This window comes from Salvelinus sp. IW2-2015, linkage group LG5, assembly GCF_002910315.2.
Source record: "Salvelinus sp. IW2-2015 linkage group LG5, ASM291031v2, whole genome shotgun sequence".
Taxonomy (NCBI): Eukaryota; Metazoa; Chordata; class Actinopteri; order Salmoniformes; family Salmonidae; genus Salvelinus; species Salvelinus sp. IW2-2015.
This window is the reverse complement of record NC_036844.1, coordinates 30,811,391-30,831,806: the sequence shown is the minus strand read 5'-3', so window position 1 is coordinate 30,831,806 and position 20,416 is coordinate 30,811,391. Positions and strand designations below refer to the sequence as shown.

Sequence of the window (20,416 nt, the reverse complement as noted above, 5' to 3'; positions counted from 1 at the left end):
CTAAAACAACCCCTTGAGCTGTTGACATGACCAATTATGGACAGGTTGCGGACCAAGTCCAAGTTCTACAACAAATCAGTCTGGTCCTCTTTTTCAGAAATGGCACAGACATCTGAAATGTAACATAATCTGTCTAAAATGCTTGTACTTCAGAGATGTGAAAGTTAACAGGAGAGAAGCTATAGGATGGGTTTGTGCCCACGAATACCGAGGACAGAATACAGGACAACCCAGAGGGTCCGCACCTTAGCACACGGCCAAGAAGGTAAGATTACCTTAACTTAATACTAATAGTGACATGCACTGTAGCCTTCTGTACTGCAGCCTTGGTCATACGGAGTGGATCTGTATGGTCTCATCTGCTGCTCTACGGGCGGTATGTCTTCCATGCATGAACTGAAAATATCTAATATCAAAACGTATTTATGAAACAGGGAGAAGAAAATCCACTGCTACAGTCTATCACAAATATATTTTCAAAAGAAAAGAGCTAATTGTTTGCTTGATGAAGTTCATATGGGTTAAACATACAGCTGGTCATAGCTTTGTTTGATTTTGACAAATTGTATTTGTCACTCTGATCTTGTTATCAAATTTGTAATGCATGTGGAAGATGATCTAATCCTATTTATGAAATACTAGATACTGAATGTACTGCTTGCAAAGGTTTACAATAGTAGTAGTTTTGTCTGTAGTGTCTTACAAGCAGTATGTACAACAGTTTACAGTAGATCTATAATTAAAATCAACACTGCTTGTCATTGGTTGATAGATAGATTCAGTCTATACATTTGAATTCTGTTTTGATGTAATATATGCCTACCATTACTCAGTGTTCTAAAACAGTTGGTTTTACAAATTATGTGATGAACGGCATTTTGATGGACAGATCTTCTGCTCTTGCAGGATGTCTGGTGCCAGGCTGTTACTGTTCGTACAGAGCCTGTCTCGTAGGAAACCCCTGGAGCCAGAGGGGGAGGTGTCCAACTTTAAACGATGTCTGACTACCCTTGACCTGGTGGCTCTGGGGGTTGGCAGCACACTGGGGGCTGGCGTGTATGTGCTGTCAGGAGAGGTGGCCAGGGCTGTAGCTGGGCCCAGTATAATTATATCTTTCCTTGTGGCAGCAATAGCTTCCATTTTTGCAGGGCTGTGCTATGCTGAATTTGGAGCGCGTGTGCCCAAGACTGGCTCTGCCTACCTGTACAGCTATGTGACAGTGGGGGAGATTTGGGCCTTCATCACTGGCTGGAACTTGCTGCTGTCATATGTCATAGGCGAGTGACATCTGATATGGAATATAGAATATTTGATGCAAAATATGTTTTATTGGAAGCTACTGTCAGAGCTCAAGCCCATAAGGATTGTATAAAGGATGACAAGAATCAATCAACACTAACAATTAGAGCTCACTGTTGCATTGACAATGTCTCATTGACATATTGTAATGATCCTTCACACATAGCCAACATCACCTCCTTTGGTTTCTTGATTTCTTCTCTGATCAGGAACATCAAGTGTAGCCAGGGCATGGAGTGGGACTTTTGATGACCTCATTGGAAATGCCATTGCCAACTCTTTAGGTCAACATGCAGCAATGGATATGCCAGGCCTCGCTACTTACCCAGACTTCTTTGCTGCTGCTCTCATCATGCTGTTGGCAGGCAAGTGCTATTAACAGAAAGGTTTCATGGTGCAAAATAACTGGTCAATGGTGACAGTAAATAACTATATATACAGTTGAAGTCGGAAGTTTACATACACCTTAGCCAAATACATTTAAACTCAGTTTTTCACAATTCCTGACATTTAATCCTGGTAAAAATTCCCTGTCTTAGGTCAGTTGGGATCACCACTATATTTTAAGAATTTGAAATGTCAGAATAATAGTAGAGAGAATTATTTCTTTCAGCTTTTATTTCTTTCATCACATTCCCAGTTGGTCAGAAGTTTACGTACACTCAATTAGTATTTGGTAGCATTGCCTTAAAATGGTTTAACTTGGATCAAACGTTTCCGGTAGCCAACCACAAGCTTCCCACAATAAATTGAGTTAATTTTGGCCCATTCCTCCTGACAGAGCTGGTGTAACTGAATCAGGTTTGTAGGCCTCCTTGCTCACACACGCTTTTTCAGTTCTGCCAACAAATTTTATATGGGTTTGAGGTTAGGGCTTTGTGATGGCCACTCCAATACCTTGACTTTGTTGTCCTTAAGCCGTTTTGCCACAACTTTGAAATTATGCTTGGGGTCATTGTCCATTTGGAAGACCTATTTGCAACCAAGCTTTACATTTCTGACTGATGTCTTGAGATGTTGCTGCACTATATCCACATAATTTTCCTCCTCATGATGCCATCTATTTTGTGAAGTGCACCAGTCCCTCCTGCAGCAAAGCACCCCCACAACATGATGCAACATATGCTTCACGGGGGTGGCAGTTCTTCGGCTTGCAAGCCTCCCCCTTTTTCCTCCAAACATAACGATGGTCATTATAGCCAAACAGCTCTATTTTTGTTTCATCAGATCAGAGGACATTTCTCCAAAAAATACAATCTTTGTCTCCATGTGCAGTTGCAAACCGTAGTCTAGCTTTTTTATGGCGGTTTTGGAGCAGTGGCTTCTTCCTTGCTAAGCGGCCTATCAGGTTATGTCGATATAGGACTCGTTTTACTGTGGATATGGATACTTTTATACCTGTTTCCTCCAGCATCTTCACAAGGTACTATTGTTCTTACAGATGAACATGGTACTTTCAGACGTTTGGAAATTGCTCCCAAGTATGAACCAGACATGCGGAGGTCTACAATTTTTTTTCTGAGGTCTTGGCTGATTTCTTTTGATTGTCCCATGATGTCAAGCAAAGAGGCACTGAGTTTGAAGGTAGGACTTGAAATACATCCACAGGTACACGTCCAATTTACTCAAATGATGTCAATTAGCCTATCAGAAGCTTCTAAAGCCATGATATCATTTTCTGGAATTTTCCAAGCTGTTTAAAGGCACAGTCAACTTAGTGTATGTAAACTTTTGACCCACTGGAATTGTGATACAGTGAATTATAAGTGAAATAATCTGTCTGTAAACAATTGTTGTAAAAATTACTTGTGTCATGCAAAAAGTCCTAACCGACTTGCCAAAACTATAGTTTGTTAACAAGAAATTTGTGGAGTGGTTGAAAAACGAGTTTTAATGACTCCAACCTAAGTGTATGTAAACTTCCGACTTCAACTGTATATATACACTGAGTGTACAAAACATTAAACACACTTTGCTAATATTGAGTTGCACCTCCCACCCCAACTTTTGCCCTCAGAACAGCCTCAATTCGTCGGGCATGGACTCTACAAGGTGTCGAAAGCGTTCCACAGGGATGCTGGCCCATGTTGACTCCAATGCTTCCCACAGTTGTGTCAAGTTGTCTGGGTGTCCTTTGGGTGGTGGACCCTTCTTGATACACACAGGAAACTGTTAAATGTGGGGGGGAAACAGCAGCTTTGCAGTTCTTGACACAAACCGGTGTGCCTAGCACCTACTACCATACCCCGTTAAAAAGCACATAAATATTTTATCTTTCCCATTTACCCTCTGAATGGCACATGTACACAATCCATATTTAATTCGTCTCAAGGCTTAAAAATCCTTCTTTTAACCTGTCTCCTCCCGTTCATCTACACTGATTGATGTGGATTTAACAAGTGACATCAATTTGGGCTCCCGAGTGGCGCAGCGGTGTAGGCCGTCATTGTAAATAAGAATTTGTTCTTAACTGACTTGCCTAGTTAAATAAAATAAAAAAATAAGGGATCTAAGCTTTCGCCTGGATTCACCTGGTCAGTCTACTATGTAATGGAAAGAGCAGGTGTCCTTAATGTTTTGTACACTCAGTGTATATATATAGTATACTGTATAAGGAGCTTACTCTTGGTTCTAATAATTTATCACTTCCATAGGGATCCTTGCATTTGGCGTTAAAGAGTCTGCTATTGTGAATAAGGTTTTTACAGCAGTTAATACAGTGGTCTTGGTGTTTGTTATCATCGCTGGCTTCATCAAAGGTGACATTGACAACTGGTACATTAGTGAGGACACTATCCTGAACATAACAACAAATGAGTATGAACTTTATACATTTTTTTACTTTTAATCCCAGCACTATTATGAAATACGACATAAGTGTTCTAATGAAGTACAGTAAATTGAAATTCAAATAACATGAAGTGTGTCATTCCCCTTCAGAAACTTCACATCGGCACTAAATGAAACCACAAATTACGGTGTTGGTGGCTTCTTCCCCTTTGGTGTTGAGGGAACATTGGCAGGAGCTGCAACCTGTTTTTATGCCTTTGTTGGATTTGACTGCATAGCCACAACAGGTAACTGTTGTATAATGTGCTGAAAACCTTGAGCATTTTAGAATGATCTGAAGTATAATCAATGTGCCTTAGTCTCATCTGTATGTATAACCTCTGTTTGTGTAATCTCCCAGGGGAGGAGGTGCAGAACCCTCAGAAGTCCATCCCTCTGGGCATTGTAGCATCCCTGCTGATCTGTTTCCTGGCTTACTTTGGTGTGTCGGCAGCACTGACCCTCATGATGCCCTACTGCATGCTCAGCGTCAATAGCCCATTACCTGTGGCCTTTACATACATCGGCTGGGGCTCTGCAAAGTATGCTGTGGCTGTAGGCTCCCTCTGTGCACTTTCAACAAGGTATGGTATTATGTATAATTACATAAGTTGTCCCCTGTAGTGTCATTTGTAAAGTTTAAGTGGTGGAATGTAAATGGTGTGTTGGTTTCGCAGTCTTCTAGGATCCATGTTTCCCATGCCCCGGGTCCTCTTTGCGATGGCCAGGGACGGGCTGCTCTTCAAGCCACTCAGTAACATGAGTTCTCAACAAAGTCCTGTGGTAGCCACTCTATCTTCAGGTGTTGTGGCAGGTAACGCTGCTGAACAGCACAAAATCATCAAGCCTAGGTCATCTAACTATGTATTGACATTTACAAAGTCAAATGCAGATGCTGTTCCTTGTTTGGGTTGGTATTCACAATGTACTATGTATCACGTTTTTGTTTTTGCAGCAATCATGGCTCTGTTATTTGACCTGAAGGCACTTGTGGACATGATGTCAATTGGAACACTCTTTGCCTACACTCTTGTAGCAATATGTATTCTTATATTGAGGTATGCTTGATTGATCTGAACAGAGACATTTTACACAATATGATTTAACACCAAAGCATGTATGCATTTTATCTGGTTACTGTGTATGCGTTTTTATTTAGGTACCAACCAGATCTTGGTGAGGAGTCCAGTGATAATACATCTGAATCATTTTCGATGATAGAGGCCCTAAACCCTCCTTCTCAGCCCAATGCTCAAACCTCTAAAAATGTATCCATGTTCACAGTCTTTATCAGTGAGCGATTTTCTTTATATCCTGTTTCCTTTTATATCCAGTGTCATACTGTCTTAGAGGTCTGACACATTTGTTTTGTCCCCCAGTCCTTTTAGAAATTATTCTGAGCGTTGCCCTAACCAAGGCTGTGGATTCCCTGATGAACCAGGAGTGGTGGAGCATTTTAATCGTCTCTGTGATCCTTTTGATGCTGGTCCTCACTGTTTTCATCATCTGGAGACAGCCTCAGAATACAACCAAAGCTGCTTTTATGGTAACATTGTGTCAAAGCTTAACTCAGATTTAGTTTTCTCCACAATTTACACCCATTTTGTTTGTTATCTCTGCAGGTTCCTTTTATACCAGCACTTCCTATTGTGAGTACATTTGTCAATGTCTATCTGATGGTTCAGTTGGGAGGAGATACATGGATTCGCTATGCTGTTTGGATGGCAGTGGGTAAGGAACCTAGGACTATTGGGCACACACTGGTTGAATCAACGTTGTTTCCACATCGTTTCAATTAAATTAAGTTGAATCAACGTGGAATAGACGTTGAATTGACTTCTTCAACAACGCATACATTTAATAATAAATTATGTCATGCTATTGTAGCAAAAATATTAGTGACGTTGTATTTTTTCACAGGGTTATTGATCTACTTTTGTTATGGAGTTCATCACAGTGTGCAAAAGCAAAGGCTGGAAAATGCACACAATCAGGTCAACATACAAAGTCTTAACACAAATATGGAGTAAAACTTTGTGACGGATGAGGATTCCTGTGGCCCTGATATCCGACCTGGAATTGAAATACAAGATTTCAAAAGAAGAGAAACATCAATACATTGTATTTGATATAATTATAATAATTGTTATTGATATTGCCATATAAAGCTGTTTTGATTTGAAAGGGGCATCCCATAAAATACCCTACTGCTAATCACTCACTTTAACTCTTGAAATATATACCCCTTGAATTTGAACAACAAGGTCAATAGTTTGCATAAAGCAACTCGGGTTATCATGTCAACAATTTAATCTTTGAAGGTGTTGCCCCGACACTTTGTTTAAATAGAAAATCATGTGGATTATGCGATATGTAAAACTACTTGTAATGATGAATTCTAAATAAACTTTTACTTAAATCATGTCACAAGAGGCCAGTAATGTAACCAACATTAACAAATGTTTACCAATATACTTCATTGTAGCCTACAGTACACTGAAAATACCAGTGGTTTTTATTCTGTCGTGCATATCACAATAAAAGTGCTTTTTATGATGTGGCGAGTGGGTGGTATTGGAGTTAGTGCTGCTGCCTTCATCATACATATACCACTGTTGGTAACGGTTTGAATCTATCTCACCATTTTCCTGACACTCCTCTCTATCATTCCTGTCACTCCAACTATCTGTCCATCAAAATACATTACGAATTTAAAGGGGGAAAGTGCCGTAGATTTTGCGGCATGATGTATCTGTTGTGTTTTATACATTATTATATGTAATACAAATAAAATGTTTACTTTCTGTTGGTCTTCATACTGTATTGAAAGGTCAGTTGGCTCATTTATTGCTACCCTTTAAACAATGAAAGTAATTCATAAATACCACAGTATAATCACAAAGAGAGCTGTTTCTCTATTGAGAGTGATTAGATGTCCACCTTGTGTATACTAGATTGTCAGTTCACACCTAGTCAGAAATACCTGGACCTTGTCACATTGGTGTCAGAAGTGGGATGGATGGCACATGAATTGTGTTTGCTGCAGAAAAACATGAAGTGGCTTAAATGTGTGGTCTGTCTCACAAGTCAGCCTGGTCTCATAGACTTGACGTAACATAGTAAATGTAAATCCATGACACTCAAAGTAGTATGATATGTTACCTTTGGTATGGTTACATAAGACAGAAGGATAATTAAGGCAAAAAACGAAAGTAGGGTGGACGTGAACGTCTAGCAACCCAAAGGTTGTGTGTTTGAATCTCATCATGGACAATTTTAGCTAATTAGCAACTTTGCAACTACTTACTACTTGGACAGAAATGTAAACGCAACATGTAAAGTGAGGGTCCCATGTTTCATGAGCTGCAATAAAAGATCCCAAAAACATTCCATACGCACAAAAAGCTTATTTCTCTCAAATTTTGAGCACAAATTTCTTTACATCCCTGTTAGTGAGCATTTCTCCTTTGCCAAGATAATCCATCCACCTGACATGTGTGGCATATCAAGAAGCTGATTAAACAGCATGATCATTACACAGGTGCACCTTGTGCTGAGATCAATAAAAGGCCACTCTAAAATGTGCAGTTTTGTCACAATGCCACAGATGTCTCAAGTTTTGAGGGAGCGTGCAATTGGCATGCTGACTGCAGGAATGTCCACCAAAGCTGTTGCCAGAGAATTGAATGTTAATTTCTCTACCATAAGCCACCTCCAACGTTGTTTTAGAGAATTTGGCAGTACAACAAACCGGCCTCACATCCTCAGACCACATGTATGGTGTCGTGTGGGTGAGAGGTTTTCTGATATCAACGTTGTGAACAGAGTGCCCCATGGTGGCGGTGAGGTTATTGTATTGGTAGGCATAAACTAAGGAGAACAAACCAATTGAATTTTATTGATGGCAATTTGAATGCACAGAGATAGAAATACCTGGACGTTGTCTCATTGATGTCAGATTTTTTTAAATATATATCTGTGACCAATAAATGCATATCTCTATTCCTTGTCATGTGAAATCCATAGATTAGGGCCTAATTTATTTATTTCAATTGACTGATTTCCTTATATGAACTATAACTTAGTAAATTCTTTGAAATTGTTGCATGTTGCGTTTTTTCCAATCTTCCTCTGTCCAGTGTCTGTGTTATTTTGCCCATCTTAATCTTTTCTTTTTATTGGCCAGTTTGAGATATGGCTTTTTCTTTGCAACTCTGCCTAGAAGGCCAGCATCCCGGAGTCGCCTCTTCACTGTTGACGTTGAGACTGGTAAAACACCAGTCTCAACGTCAACAGTGAAGAGGCGACTCCGGGATGCGGGTACTTTTTAAAGTACCTGACAGTAGAAGACTTTTTAATGAACCTGACAGTTGAGGACTTGTGTGGCATCTGTTTCTCAAACTAGACACTAATGTACTTGTCCACTTGCTCAGTTGTGCACCAGGGCATCCCACTCCTCTTTCTATTCTGGTTAGAGACAGTTTGATTTGTTCTGTGAAGGGAGTAGTACACAGCGTTGTACGAGATCTTCAGTTTATTGGAAATTTCTCGCATGGAATAGCCTTCATTTCTCAGAACAAGAATAGACTGATGAGTTTCAGAAGAAAGGTCTTTGTTTCTGGCCATTTTGAACCAGTAATCGAACCCACAAATGCTGATGCTCCAGATACTCAACTAGTCTAAAGAAGGCCAGTTGTATTGCTTCTTTAATCAGAACAGTTTTCAGCTGTGCTAACATAATTGCAAAAGGGTTTTCTAATGATCAATTAGCCTTTTAAAATGATAAACTTGGATTAGCTAACACACCGTGCCATTGGAACACAGGAGTGATGGTTGCTGATAATGGGCTTCTGTACGCCTATGTAAATATTCCATAAAAGAAATCAGCCGTTTCCAGCTACAATAGTCATTTACAACATTAACAATGTATACACTGTATTTCTGATCAATTTTATGTTATTTTAATGGACCAAAAAATAGCTTTTCTTTCAAAAACAAGGACATTTCTAAGTGACTCCAAAATGTTTAACTATAGTGTATATGTTTTACAAATTTGTAACATATAACATATATGGCAATTCATAGCACATCATACTGATTGTAATTCGTAACATATTGTAATGAAACAGGCAGGGCGCAGGTCTCGAACCCTCGAACTTCTAGCCTGAAGTCCAGTGCGTTATCGACTGTGCTGCAAAAGCATGCTCGTGCGACAGAGTCGATATCCGCGTTTATAAACCTAGGGTCCTTACACTATCATACGAAATGGATGATGGACATCCACAATTTAATGCATATTGTAGCATACGAAACGTTACATATCATGCTTATTGAAGTATTACAGACTTCCGTTTACTATGTTATGTCTACCCCTGAGTTCAGATTGCGCAAGTGTGTGGGCATCCTGAATGAAGGTAATAACAATATTTGTCTGTGTTTCTGAATAGTGAGTCTGACTTGTGACGAAATATTCCACTCTGCCTTCCAAACGACAGAGCGGAAGTTCTCCGTTGACATACATCCTAAACTGACCAATGAAAACGTTTGCTTACCGTCCTGCACACTTTGTGGTGCAGGAAAAAACGATTAGCCAGACTGTAACGTTATAGGACTTAAACTGTGCTGTAGCCACTAGCTAGAACATTTTACGAAATAGCTGAAAGGGGACTTCTTTAAAGGTATGTTTTACAGCAATCACAATTTGAATTCAATGTAGTAGTTGATCTTCATGCTCAAACATTCAGACCAAAAAATCTGATATTGCTTAATTTGCTAGAAAGCTTTGGTAAACTACTTCTTGAATGCTAGCGGGCCGCATTCCCAAGTGATGCGTGCAGCTTGCTAGGCTTGGTAACACCAGCGCGAGCTAGTAACTAACAATACAGTAACATAGCGCTTGGTTGATATCTAATATTTTTATCAGGGGGGTAAGACGATATTGAGCTTCGTTTTGCAGAGTTAAAGATGCGTAGCTAACGTTAACAACAAAGCTCTTGTGTTGAAGGCCTCTCCACCAGTGAATGTATTTATCAAGCTTGCAACAATATTCTGGGAAACGTATGTTTTTCAGCAAGGGACATCAAATTGCTCATAGCAAATGAAGACTATCAAGCTAACCATGGAACTAATTGAAGATGGTAGGCATTCAGTCAGTGCTAAGGAGTCACAATCTGGGCCTATACTTTTTACCCAACCAGCAACTAGCCGAGCTTTTTCTTAACTCTACGATGTACGTGAAATCAATGGAGATGAACGGAGACTACTTTGCGGACTGAACTTCCGACTACATAGAGTCGCTGTCAGCCGATAATTGTAACACTGTAACACTTAAACCTTTGCAGTGTGCCTAGTTACGTTTGATACCGGTGCTCCGGCGGCTAGGCATGCGTCGAAATCGCGAAGTAGTGTGCCTAGTTACGTTTGATACCGGTGCTCCGGCGGCTAGGCATGCGTCGAAATCGCGAAGTAGTGTGCCTAGTTACGTTTGATTCCGGCGGCTAGGCATGCGTCGAAATCGCGAAGTAGTGTGCCTTTAAACAAAAAACTTTCAAAAATTTTTGGGGGGTGGATTTTTTATTTTATTTTTATTAACAACAAATCAATACAGAAAGTACATAAGGGAACACAAGTATATATCGATTATATATAATGGACAATCGAGCTAGGGGGTACAATATCACATTACAATTACACAAGGACCTTAAGGGACATACATACACTTACAATTCTAACAGCTTTTTTGTTAGTAGAGTATATAACTGTCTTAAAATACAGTTCAATTTCTTTTTGTAGGGTAAGAAAATGTTTTTTTGTTAGTAAATTTACATTTGTGTATATGAAATTTGGTCAAAAGAATAATGAAATTACATAAAAATGTTTCAGCTTATTTTTATCGTATGTAAAGAGTCCAAGCAGTACATCTCTCCACAATAGTGTAAAATCTTCATAAATGTGTTCAATTATAAATCCACTGATGTCTTGCCACAGTTTTCTTACATGTATACAATGACAAAAAAGATGCAACATTGTTTCTGGGTGGTCATTACAAAAGGAGCAATTTGAGTTGTTTTCCTTAAACTTCTTCATATAGTGGTTGGCAGGATAATATTTATGAATAATTTTAAAGGAAACTTCCTTAATTCTGTTAACAAGTAGGTATGTGTGTGGCAACATCCAAACTTTTTCCCAACAGATATTATCAATAAATCCATTCCAATAAGGCATGACATAAGGTATAGATACAACATCCTGCTGAAACAAGGTTCGTATCGCTCTGTTGTTGAATGGACCAAAAGAGAAACAAATCTTTCCTACTGATGAGTCTTGACACGTTCCTGAATAACAGAGCAACACCTGAGGGAATGGCGTCTAAAACAATTGCAAAATCTTTAGGTGTTACAGGGTCCTAGTAAAGTGATAAGAATTCCTTATAACTGAGTAAAAGACCCTCTGCATTTACCAGTTGGCTCACCAATAGGATATTATTTCGGAACCAATATTCTAAAAACAAAGAAGGCGAAGTAGTGTGCCTATGTGTGTATCACTTTATCAGAAGAACGTCATCAATGGCGTCCGAAGCTTCGTTTGATCACGTGCTTTTTCAAACCATGAGTTGAGAGATCCAACTTATTTCTACCTGGTTCCGGTGCTTTTTTCGATTCCAAGCTGTTTTCAAACATCGACCTCTACTGGACACCGTACTTAGAAATATAGTTAGGATTGTAAACATAAACTTTTACCTGACAGGTAGTTTAGCAGGTAGAGGAAGGGCTATGGAACATTCAGGGACGTGAGTGTATGAGTTTGAATCTTGTTGGCACACTATTTTGAATTTTTTTTCATTCTGCCCTGTTCAAATAATTGGTTTTATTTATTATAGTATAAGCGTCTGTCTTAAGCGTCATAAATAATGCCGTAGATTTAGTTTTTCAAAAATAGTCAACTTGAAGGCAAAAAAGGGAAGCATGATGTAAGATGCAAACCTGGTATTCCAACTGATTACAGGCTACTAAAGCCAAACACTTACTGCTGCGTGTTAGAATGAAAACAATGGAGAAAAAAATACCTCTTTCTGGTAATCACACGCTGCTATTGCTGACCAGCAGATGTCACTAATGTGTATTGTGAACAAATAATGAAGCTCTGTTTTTCTGCACAAAGCTCAGTTTCTCTGTTACCAATTTGGTGAAGCGCTAAAGCCTTCAGAAAGCCTCAGTTTCCCATCACTACTGAAATCCCAGGTGACTCAACTCCACGATTTAGGATGATGGAGTTAAGCGGCAACTAGTGTGGACGGACTGGAGCTATGAAGTTTTTATAAAAAACTACTACGGCCGGGATGATACCAGTATCGCAATATTTTTTCCCATGGCAAAAATGATAACATGAAGCAGGCAGACCAAACTCTTTGGACCTTAAAAAACCTGCTGTATGTAAACTATGGTGTGCTATAGTTTGGAAAATAAATACATGTGACTGGATGACAGCATGTTTGTTTGCAACATTATGGTTGTTTTCCTAAAGAAACAGCGTATTTCAGCACCCAAAGAATAGCCCTCATTTAGACAGGACAATGTCGGCGCTGAAAATTGCGGTTGTTAGGGCCGGGATGATAAAAATATTGATATATCGTGGCAAGGAAACAACACAAAGCGGATTTAACTTCACCGCTCAACTTAATCTTAAATTGTGTAGTTTAGTCTGCTACTGAAATCCATACTTTTTAATAAAACTTTAGTCAAATACAACCTGTTTCTTTGTATCGGCTGACAGTGACTTGATGTAGTCGGAAGTGCACTCCGCCCACATTCGTCACAGTTACACTCATTACTTTAGCCATCTGTTGAAATTGCTGAATCGGAACTATTCTCCCATTTCAGAATACACTTCTTTGTGCCCTGGAAATTTGAGGATGGAGGGCAGTGAGGGTCAAAGTTCTGCACGCAAAGGATCTGGTGATGGAGCGTTGAGCGCTATGAATTTATATGCCACTCTGGGGCTCTCTCCAGAAGACGTGGATGCTCTGGCCAAGATTCCAGAGAACGAGATCAGTGTGGAGACACTGCCTTATCTGATAATGCAACTGAAGGCCAGTCGAGCCAAGCAAGAGGAGCAGGGAGAGCCCTCCCCAAAGAGAGACGGACAGGAAGAGGATACAGATGTTAAAGACCGCGGCAGACGGGACAGTCCCCCTGCATTCCGTCGCCAGTCAAGCAGCCATAGTGACACTGACTATAAGAAAGTGGAGGTGCGACCAGAGCAGGCCGAGGCAAGAAAAGATTCCCACCACACTAGGCCCTCAACGGAAAAAACATCAGACAGCCAACCTTCTTCCTATCAATTGGAAGATTTTCAAGGAGTTGTGCCCAATATTTACCCACACACATGCTCGCTATGTTTCTGTATGTTGAATTCTACTAAGGTAAGCTTTGTTATATTTCAATACTCTTGCTGTTGGAGTGTGTCTACAAGTATATGCTTTTAATCAGAACACTCAACCTTTCATAATGACATTCATTTTTGTTTAATATGAGTTTGCTTTTTTAACAGCAATGGAAGGATCATCTCAATGGATTACGCCATGCAGAGGGCTGTCGAGAACTCTTGCGTCTGTAAGTGTTTCAATGCAAAGTAAAACATTTAGAAAATAAACTGAGGCAGATCACAAAATCAATCAGCAGAGGTATTTCCTATTACCTGGTTTTATTCTAATTAGAATTGTTTTTGTCTTCTTTTTATTTTTTTTTTACAGATATCCAGATTGGGAAAAACAAGATGTCCAAGGGAAGAAAATGTGAGGGCCATGAAATAAAGCTTCATGGTGAAAACAAGCATGTCATGATGTAAAACAATTAGCCATCCTGTTCTTTCTTAGCACTGTTTATGTTATCTTCCAGACCAATTTCCATCCCAAGTAGAGATGCTAATTCACCGCCCAGAAGAGCGCCACGTCCTGCTATGCCTTACAAGAGACAACATAGCTCAGACCGCGTAGGAGGTGATAACCTCATGTCCTATCCTAATGTCAAGTTTGATCCAGACCAAATAAGGCCCAATGGCAAACCACTTGAAAATGTAAACTTTTTTTCATGTTTTCATCTTTAGGTGAAGTCTGGTCTGCACCAGAAAGACACCATTTGAAGCCCAAGGTAATGCCCCTTCTGTGTCATTGTGTTGTCTAATAAATAGAGCATTTTTCCCATTCACTTCTTATAATGTAGTTTATAGGCTTAAATCTACATGCTAAATAAATAAAGGTTAAATAAAAATAAAATGCATGCTTGAATGTGTGATCTTATCTTTTGCACCAGGCTGGCACAAAGGTGGTGGTTGCTAAATATCCCCGTGGGTCTGTTGCTGTTGAAGACTTGGTGACTTTGGCTAAGCCATTCGGCACAGTTGTAAAACATCTGGTGTTCCCCTGCAAGGTAAGTTACACAAATTGATAAGAACCTTAAGTTTAAACACTCAACTCTTAACGTTCTCTCTTTTTTAAAAACATTTTATGTTGTGTAGTTTGTCTATTGGCGGATTCATTGTTGTTTTTTTGTTCCAGGGCTTTGTGGAGTTGGGTTCGCACAAAGAGGCAGTCAATATGGTGGATCACTACAGTGAAAGCAAAGCTATTGTGAAGGGAAATGGTTTGACTCTGTACCTGTCACCTGTAGTGTGCAGTATTTATGTAAGTGCACCTGCCTCTTAAAATTTTGAGATTCTGTTTTCTTAATCACAGATATCCCAGCATGAGCTTGTTTTTTTCCTATAGACGCCAAGGTCGGATGAACCACCAGGAAAACGCCCCAACAAACAAGTTAGCAATACAGTAGTTTGTTTTTCCCGCGTATCTCCTGGGAAAGAAAGAGAATCTGAGATTCTCGATCTTGCCAAGATGTTTGGGGATGTGAGACATTCGTCATTTTTAAGTGATCAGGTAAGGTTTGAGCAATATGGAATTGAATCAATTCCATATTGCTTGTGATCAATCAAATCTTCAAAATATCTCTTTCAAATAGAAAAACATTATTAAAACAATGGAACAATGCAGTGTATCTATTTTAAATTCCGAATAGCATGGAATTGTATGACTGGAGTAGATCAATCAACACACACCGCCATTATTAACCACCACCTCTAGCTTTCTCTTACACATTCTTCCTTATCCATCTGCAGGCCCTGATTGAGATGGTAGATTGGAAGGATGCTGACATTATGGTGAAGTACTACCACTCCAACCCCCTCAAGATCAATGGAAAGAGTGTCAAAGTCAGCTTGTCATCGTCACTGAAGCATCTGAGGTAAGTAAGAGTCCACCTGGGGCAATGGCGGCCAGACCAATTTTCCTGTGGGCCTCGTCGGGAAGTTTGTGTCAGGGAAGTTTACCTCAATGGTTTTTGCCTTGTAGAGAAAGTCCTGACTCCACCACATCCAGAAGAGCAGATTCCAGTAAAAGCCAAAGCAGCAGACAGAAGAGCGAGGAGACCAGCAAGAACTCAAACTCCACAAACAAAGAGGGACCCAGTACAGGCAAACAACCTGCTGAGAAAGTGGTGGAACAAGGAAAAGGTCAACAAAGCTCCTCAGAGGAGGTTAAGGAAGAGGTAAAGCAGGACATCAAGGACGAGGAGATCAAGGAAAAGATCGAGGAGGTGGTCAAGAATGAGAGAAAGGGGGAGGACATTAATTTGGAAAACAAAGATCCAGACAAAGAGAGCGTCCAGGTTGAAGATGACCAAAGCTCGTTAGATAAGTTTGGAGCTGGTGTTGATACTAACGACTCTGCTCCTTCCAAAAGTGCCTCTCTGGTGGCTGACTCTAAAGATAAGGGGGAACCTGAAAGCACAGAATTGTTGGCAGACAATACCTTGGAGGATTCTGACCTAAAGGCTGCCGATGATCCAGCTCTGTGTGATGCTGACGTCACAATGGAGGACATGATGGAACAGGAGAGCTTTCACGAACATGGTGTAAGGAATTATTGTCATTCATATGTGTGACCTGAACCAACAAAGGCATTGTTCGCAGAATTGAACATACGTTTTTGTCGAGTAAACAAGATGTTGGTTCCCAGCAATGGGTTCTTAAAGCAGCTTGGTTGAAGTTCTGTGTGCATTCCAGTGAATGTAGTTTGGTTGAGATCCTCCATTGATCAGTTGAAACAGATGTGGGCATCTTATGCGTAGAACCACTGAAATCGTTTCAGTGGCAAATCAAATCCATCTGACACTTGTGATTGAAGCTCAGATTGAACCTCGTCAACGCAGACAAACAGTCGAGATGTTTTCTGTGACTCATGTCGGCAATGCCCGGTTTCAGTCATGGATTGTTGGAATACTGAGTTTGCTTGGTAGCATAACATGCAATGTATCTAGGCTTAATGACATGGCTTATCTATCTCTATGTAGGCTTAATGACATGGCTTATCTCTATGTAGGCTTAATGACATGCTCATGGTTTATTTATTCCATCAGTTAAATGATGGAGATCAGCTCTGAAGGGTTTCTCTTTACCTTCCATGGTTGAATATCAAAGGTGATCGAATCATCTCTGTACAAGTTCTAGAAAACATAGCCTGTCGGTAGTAATCCAAAACAGGTGCTTACCTATGAAAGCTCCCATAGTAGGACTGAGTTCAAGTGACACAGCGTTGAAGCACAGCGAGTCAGCCAGACATTTTAAATGTATGGATGAGTAGCTGTTCAGCCTTAACTGGTTTGATCAACATGTTGATCTGACCAACAGGTTTTAATACGATTGAAGCTGTCTATCGTTTTGTTATAGTGCAGCCACAGGATTCACGTCCTAGCTTTAAGAGACATGGACCTTCATCATAGTTCAAGATCATTGAATACAGTTTTGCATACTTATATCTTCAGTGTTTGAGCAGCTTTTGACAGTTTCCCATAACAACCTCACAAATATTTGTCATGAGATTCGATGTGGTTCTGTTGCAGCACTTTGGAACTTGAAACACTCTTAATTATTTAACTTATTGATGTTCTGTACTTATTCCAACAGGACGATATGGATGACATGGATTTCCCTGATAACATGGATGATTTTGTTACATTGGATGAACTCGACAACGATATTGGAGAGGATGCGTCAATGGGTAAGCAATGAATGAGGAAAAACATTCTTACTTGGCAGCAAAGGACATAATTATTACTGTTCTGCCCGTGTGGATAACAAATTAAAGACAATCTGCAGATCATAATTTATACAAATTACGTTTCTTTTTATTTGCAGAGTCAAAGGATTCTTCATGGGTTGGTATTTTACATGGTTCACTAGACTACATGTTTCATTTAGAAACGTGTAGTTGGAATGTGTCAAAAATGTTGTTTTATCCAACATTATTGCTAGTATGTTGCTCAGTAAAACTGTTTTCTACAGGATGGAAAAGTTGTCCATATTAGCCCAATCAGAAAGGGCTATAGAGACGTAGAGGTGGCCATCTTGAAACTGGCAGAGCGAGCAAATGTGAAAGTTGTAAACCGTACCATATCCTTCTTCAGACAGGAGGTAGGTTCATAATTATGTTGCTTGCCCATATGTTATTTGGGGATCAGTTATCTAGTTTGTTTATGTGATGGAATTAATGTTATCATAGTTTGTATGCCGTTGTGCTTTTTATATATTTGCAGGGATGGTTAGAGCTTGATACTACCGATGAAGCGCATAAGTTGGTGAAATTCTACAAAGGCAAAGCACAGTTGTTGGGGAAACCTGTCGATATTAGAATGTGCTATTCACAGAAAAAGTTGGAGGTTGGTTTGGTGTAGTACCTATGGTTTGCACGTTATGCATTTGATGAATGAATTGAAATAAGCTAAGCTACACACCTAGCATATAGTCAATATTTGTAACACAAAGATTAGTATTATGTGTAATGTGACTTTGTTTCTGTCATTGTAGAGTCCCAGTGGGAGATCCATCTACATTTGTTTGCTTCCACGGCAGAAGTACTCGGACGTCTCTCTGTTACGGCTTGCCCAACCTTTTGGGAAAATCACTGGCTATCATTTGAACTGGGTTCATAGAAAGGTAAGGTTTCACCAGCCCATTTTTTTAGGGAGGACTTAATGTGTTTTTCTATTGGTAAAGGAATCACTTTTTTCTTCTTTCACCTCTCCAGTGTTATATCCAGTTTGAGAGTGTGGAAGCCGCTCAGAAAATGGTGAAGAAGTGCTTCCAACGTCCTCCCAGATTTTACGGCACCCTGATAAGGGTCAGTTTGTGCAAAAAGGGAGACTCACTGATATCCTGGTAAGTAATTTTCAATAACCCCTAAGAATATACAGTGGAAGTGTGCAGCAGAGTAGATGATGGAAATTAGTTAAAGTTGAATTTGAAGAATGCTGATATCCTATCCAGCCAACGTCCACTGCTAGTTCAGTTGATTACTTCATTCTTCCAATTGATATCAATCTCAGATACAATAATATTGTGTTATATGCTTAAACTGGACTGTATGAGTTCTAGTACTGGGTTGACATTGTATTCTGTTTCTTTGGATACAGGAAGCCTCCAGTCAAGTATGAGCTGTGGTTGGCCAGTCAGAACAACAGAAGAACAAGAGATCGCCATGGAGATGAGACTAATGGCCAGTCAGCCAAAAGCCACTCTCCAGTGGTGAAAGAGAAGGTTATTTGCTATAATTTTGTTTCCCCAATTTAAATGAGGTGAGAGATTACCTTGTTTAGTGAAATGCTTGCTGAAATATTTAGGTATTTAGGCATTTCTGTGAACATTACTTTTATAGTTGCCCAGTTAGTCAAGATGTAATCAGTTAATACGCTTCACAGAGAATAGTGAAATTATTTATTGGTGTTGGTCTCGCAATCTCAGGCTGAATAGAATGAATGTGATAGACATGATTGTGGTTGTATGGCCAGGATGTCCAGCGACCTGTGTCTGATAGTGAGGGGGTCTGTGTGGACCCTGAGGGTGAGGAGACCAGTGGTGTGGAAGCTGTCCCAGAGGGAGAGAAGAAGAAGAAGCAGCAGGAGCCTCTGGGTCCTTATCAACCTGACAACCCTGTTGGTAAGAGACTAGAGATACTGACTTCTGTTTCAGTTTGGCTGTATTTTTTATGATCAGGGGTGATGGGGATATCAGCAAAGTTTTTTTCTGTCCTTTTATTTGCAGGGTTAGACTATCTGGTGCCAAGGACCGGATTCTTCTGCAAGCTGTGCAACATCTTCTACACTAATGAGAAAACAGCCAACTCAGTCCACTGTAGCAGTGAGGAACATTACCTAAACCTGAAGGTAATTTTCAACTGTAACAAGTCACTTCTTACTTTGTGGTGTATTGGTAAGGAAATGTAGTTGACCTTGGAGCCCACAATACATTCTCAACATTCTTCAGGTTTCACTGTCAAATGTTAATTCTTAACAATAAATATCTTGAATAATCATCACCTTCATAGGGAAACCTTGTTGATTTAAGCGAGTTTTACCTATGCTTGTGGAATCTTGACCAAATGGAAAGATATGAGACTTTAGGGGATCTGTTTTAGCTGGTGTTCTTGGTATTGAGTTAATACCCCCATTTGAATATCCCACTGATTTTCTTTTCAGAGAAAGATGGATGAAGATAAACAGCCCTTAGCTGATTGAGAGGGTTGCTGTCCACCTGTAGTCTTCCCAGAGGAAGATTGGCCGTTTTTAGTATAAACGTTTCTGTCCAGTTTTAACATTCCAGTATTTTCTGTTACTGTTGACAGCATTGTTATCCATTTGAAATTAATTAATGCAGCCTATTACAAAATGTAGTCCCATTATGTGGTTAATAATAGTACCTGGATATAGTTTCCTCTTATTGAATAAACAAAAATGTTTGCTTGATGTATTCTTTGACTTCTGGAATTAAATTTGTAACTTCTGTTATGGCTAACATTTACTCTGAACCTTATTTGACAGGTCTATTGTTAATGTTTTTCAATGGTTAACTGTCATCAATGACCAGGACATGTGCACAGGATTGGCTGGAACTACAGAATTTGCCATAACCCAGACAAAGAACCATCTGGTGCTTGACTGTGACAGCAGAGCTGGCTAAGATTCACCTACCCTGTCGCAAGGGGCAGCAATTCGCTTGAAAGGACAAATGGGGGAGATTGTTCAGTCCAAACCATCATGAAGGATTTAATCCATACAGGCCTAGATGATTTTGAAACCAATTGGGGGAAAATTCTGTAAATATATTCCATAACATGATACATTTCACACAGTACTCGTACATTAAGTAATATAAATTAAACCAGAAAAAACATTCAATACTGAAC

At 39.7% G+C, this 20,416-nt stretch overlaps 2 protein-coding genes across 3 annotated transcripts; both read left to right on the top strand.

Annotated features, from left to right (window-relative positions):
* The first annotated feature begins 213 nt into the window (after positions 1-213).
* On the top strand, positions 214-7,515 carry zgc:175280 (cationic amino acid transporter 2 family protein). Its single transcript, XM_023988128.2, has 12 exons — positions 214-265; positions 907-1,277; positions 1,509-1,664; positions 3,954-4,116; positions 4,240-4,376; positions 4,490-4,712; positions 4,806-4,942; positions 5,084-5,186; positions 5,288-5,421; positions 5,508-5,674; positions 5,751-5,859; positions 6,049-7,515. Exons 2-12 carry the CDS (start codon positions 908-910, stop codon positions 6,156-6,158), a joined length of 1,809 nt encoding a protein of 602 aa, XP_023843896.1. The 5' UTR covers positions 214-265; position 907; the 3' UTR covers positions 6,159-7,515.
* A 2,191-nt stretch (positions 7,516-9,706) lies between these two features.
* On the top strand, positions 9,707-20,025 carry LOC111964283 (matrin-3). 2 transcript variants are annotated; one of them, XM_023988116.2, is made up of 22 exons: positions 9,725-9,806; positions 10,199-10,265; positions 13,008-13,549; positions 13,678-13,739; positions 13,880-13,921; positions 14,025-14,125; positions 14,233-14,276; positions 14,439-14,555; positions 14,684-14,809; positions 14,894-15,058; positions 15,298-15,422; positions 15,530-16,091; positions 17,143-17,236; positions 17,374-17,393; positions 17,521-17,649; positions 17,772-17,894; positions 18,043-18,171; positions 18,263-18,393; positions 18,648-18,771; positions 19,023-19,170; positions 19,276-19,397; positions 19,710-20,025. In XM_023988116.2, exons 2-22 carry the CDS (start codon positions 10,226-10,228, stop codon positions 19,746-19,748), a joined length of 2,985 nt encoding a protein of 994 aa, XP_023843884.1. In that variant the 5' UTR covers positions 9,725-9,806; positions 10,199-10,225; the 3' UTR covers positions 19,749-20,025. The 2 variants fall into 2 exon arrangements, with proteins under 2 accessions (XP_023843885.1, XP_023843884.1); XM_023988117.2 differs by lacking the exon at positions 10,199-10,265 and having other exon boundaries at positions 9,707-9,806.
* The last annotated feature ends 391 nt before the right edge of the window (positions 20,026-20,416 follow it).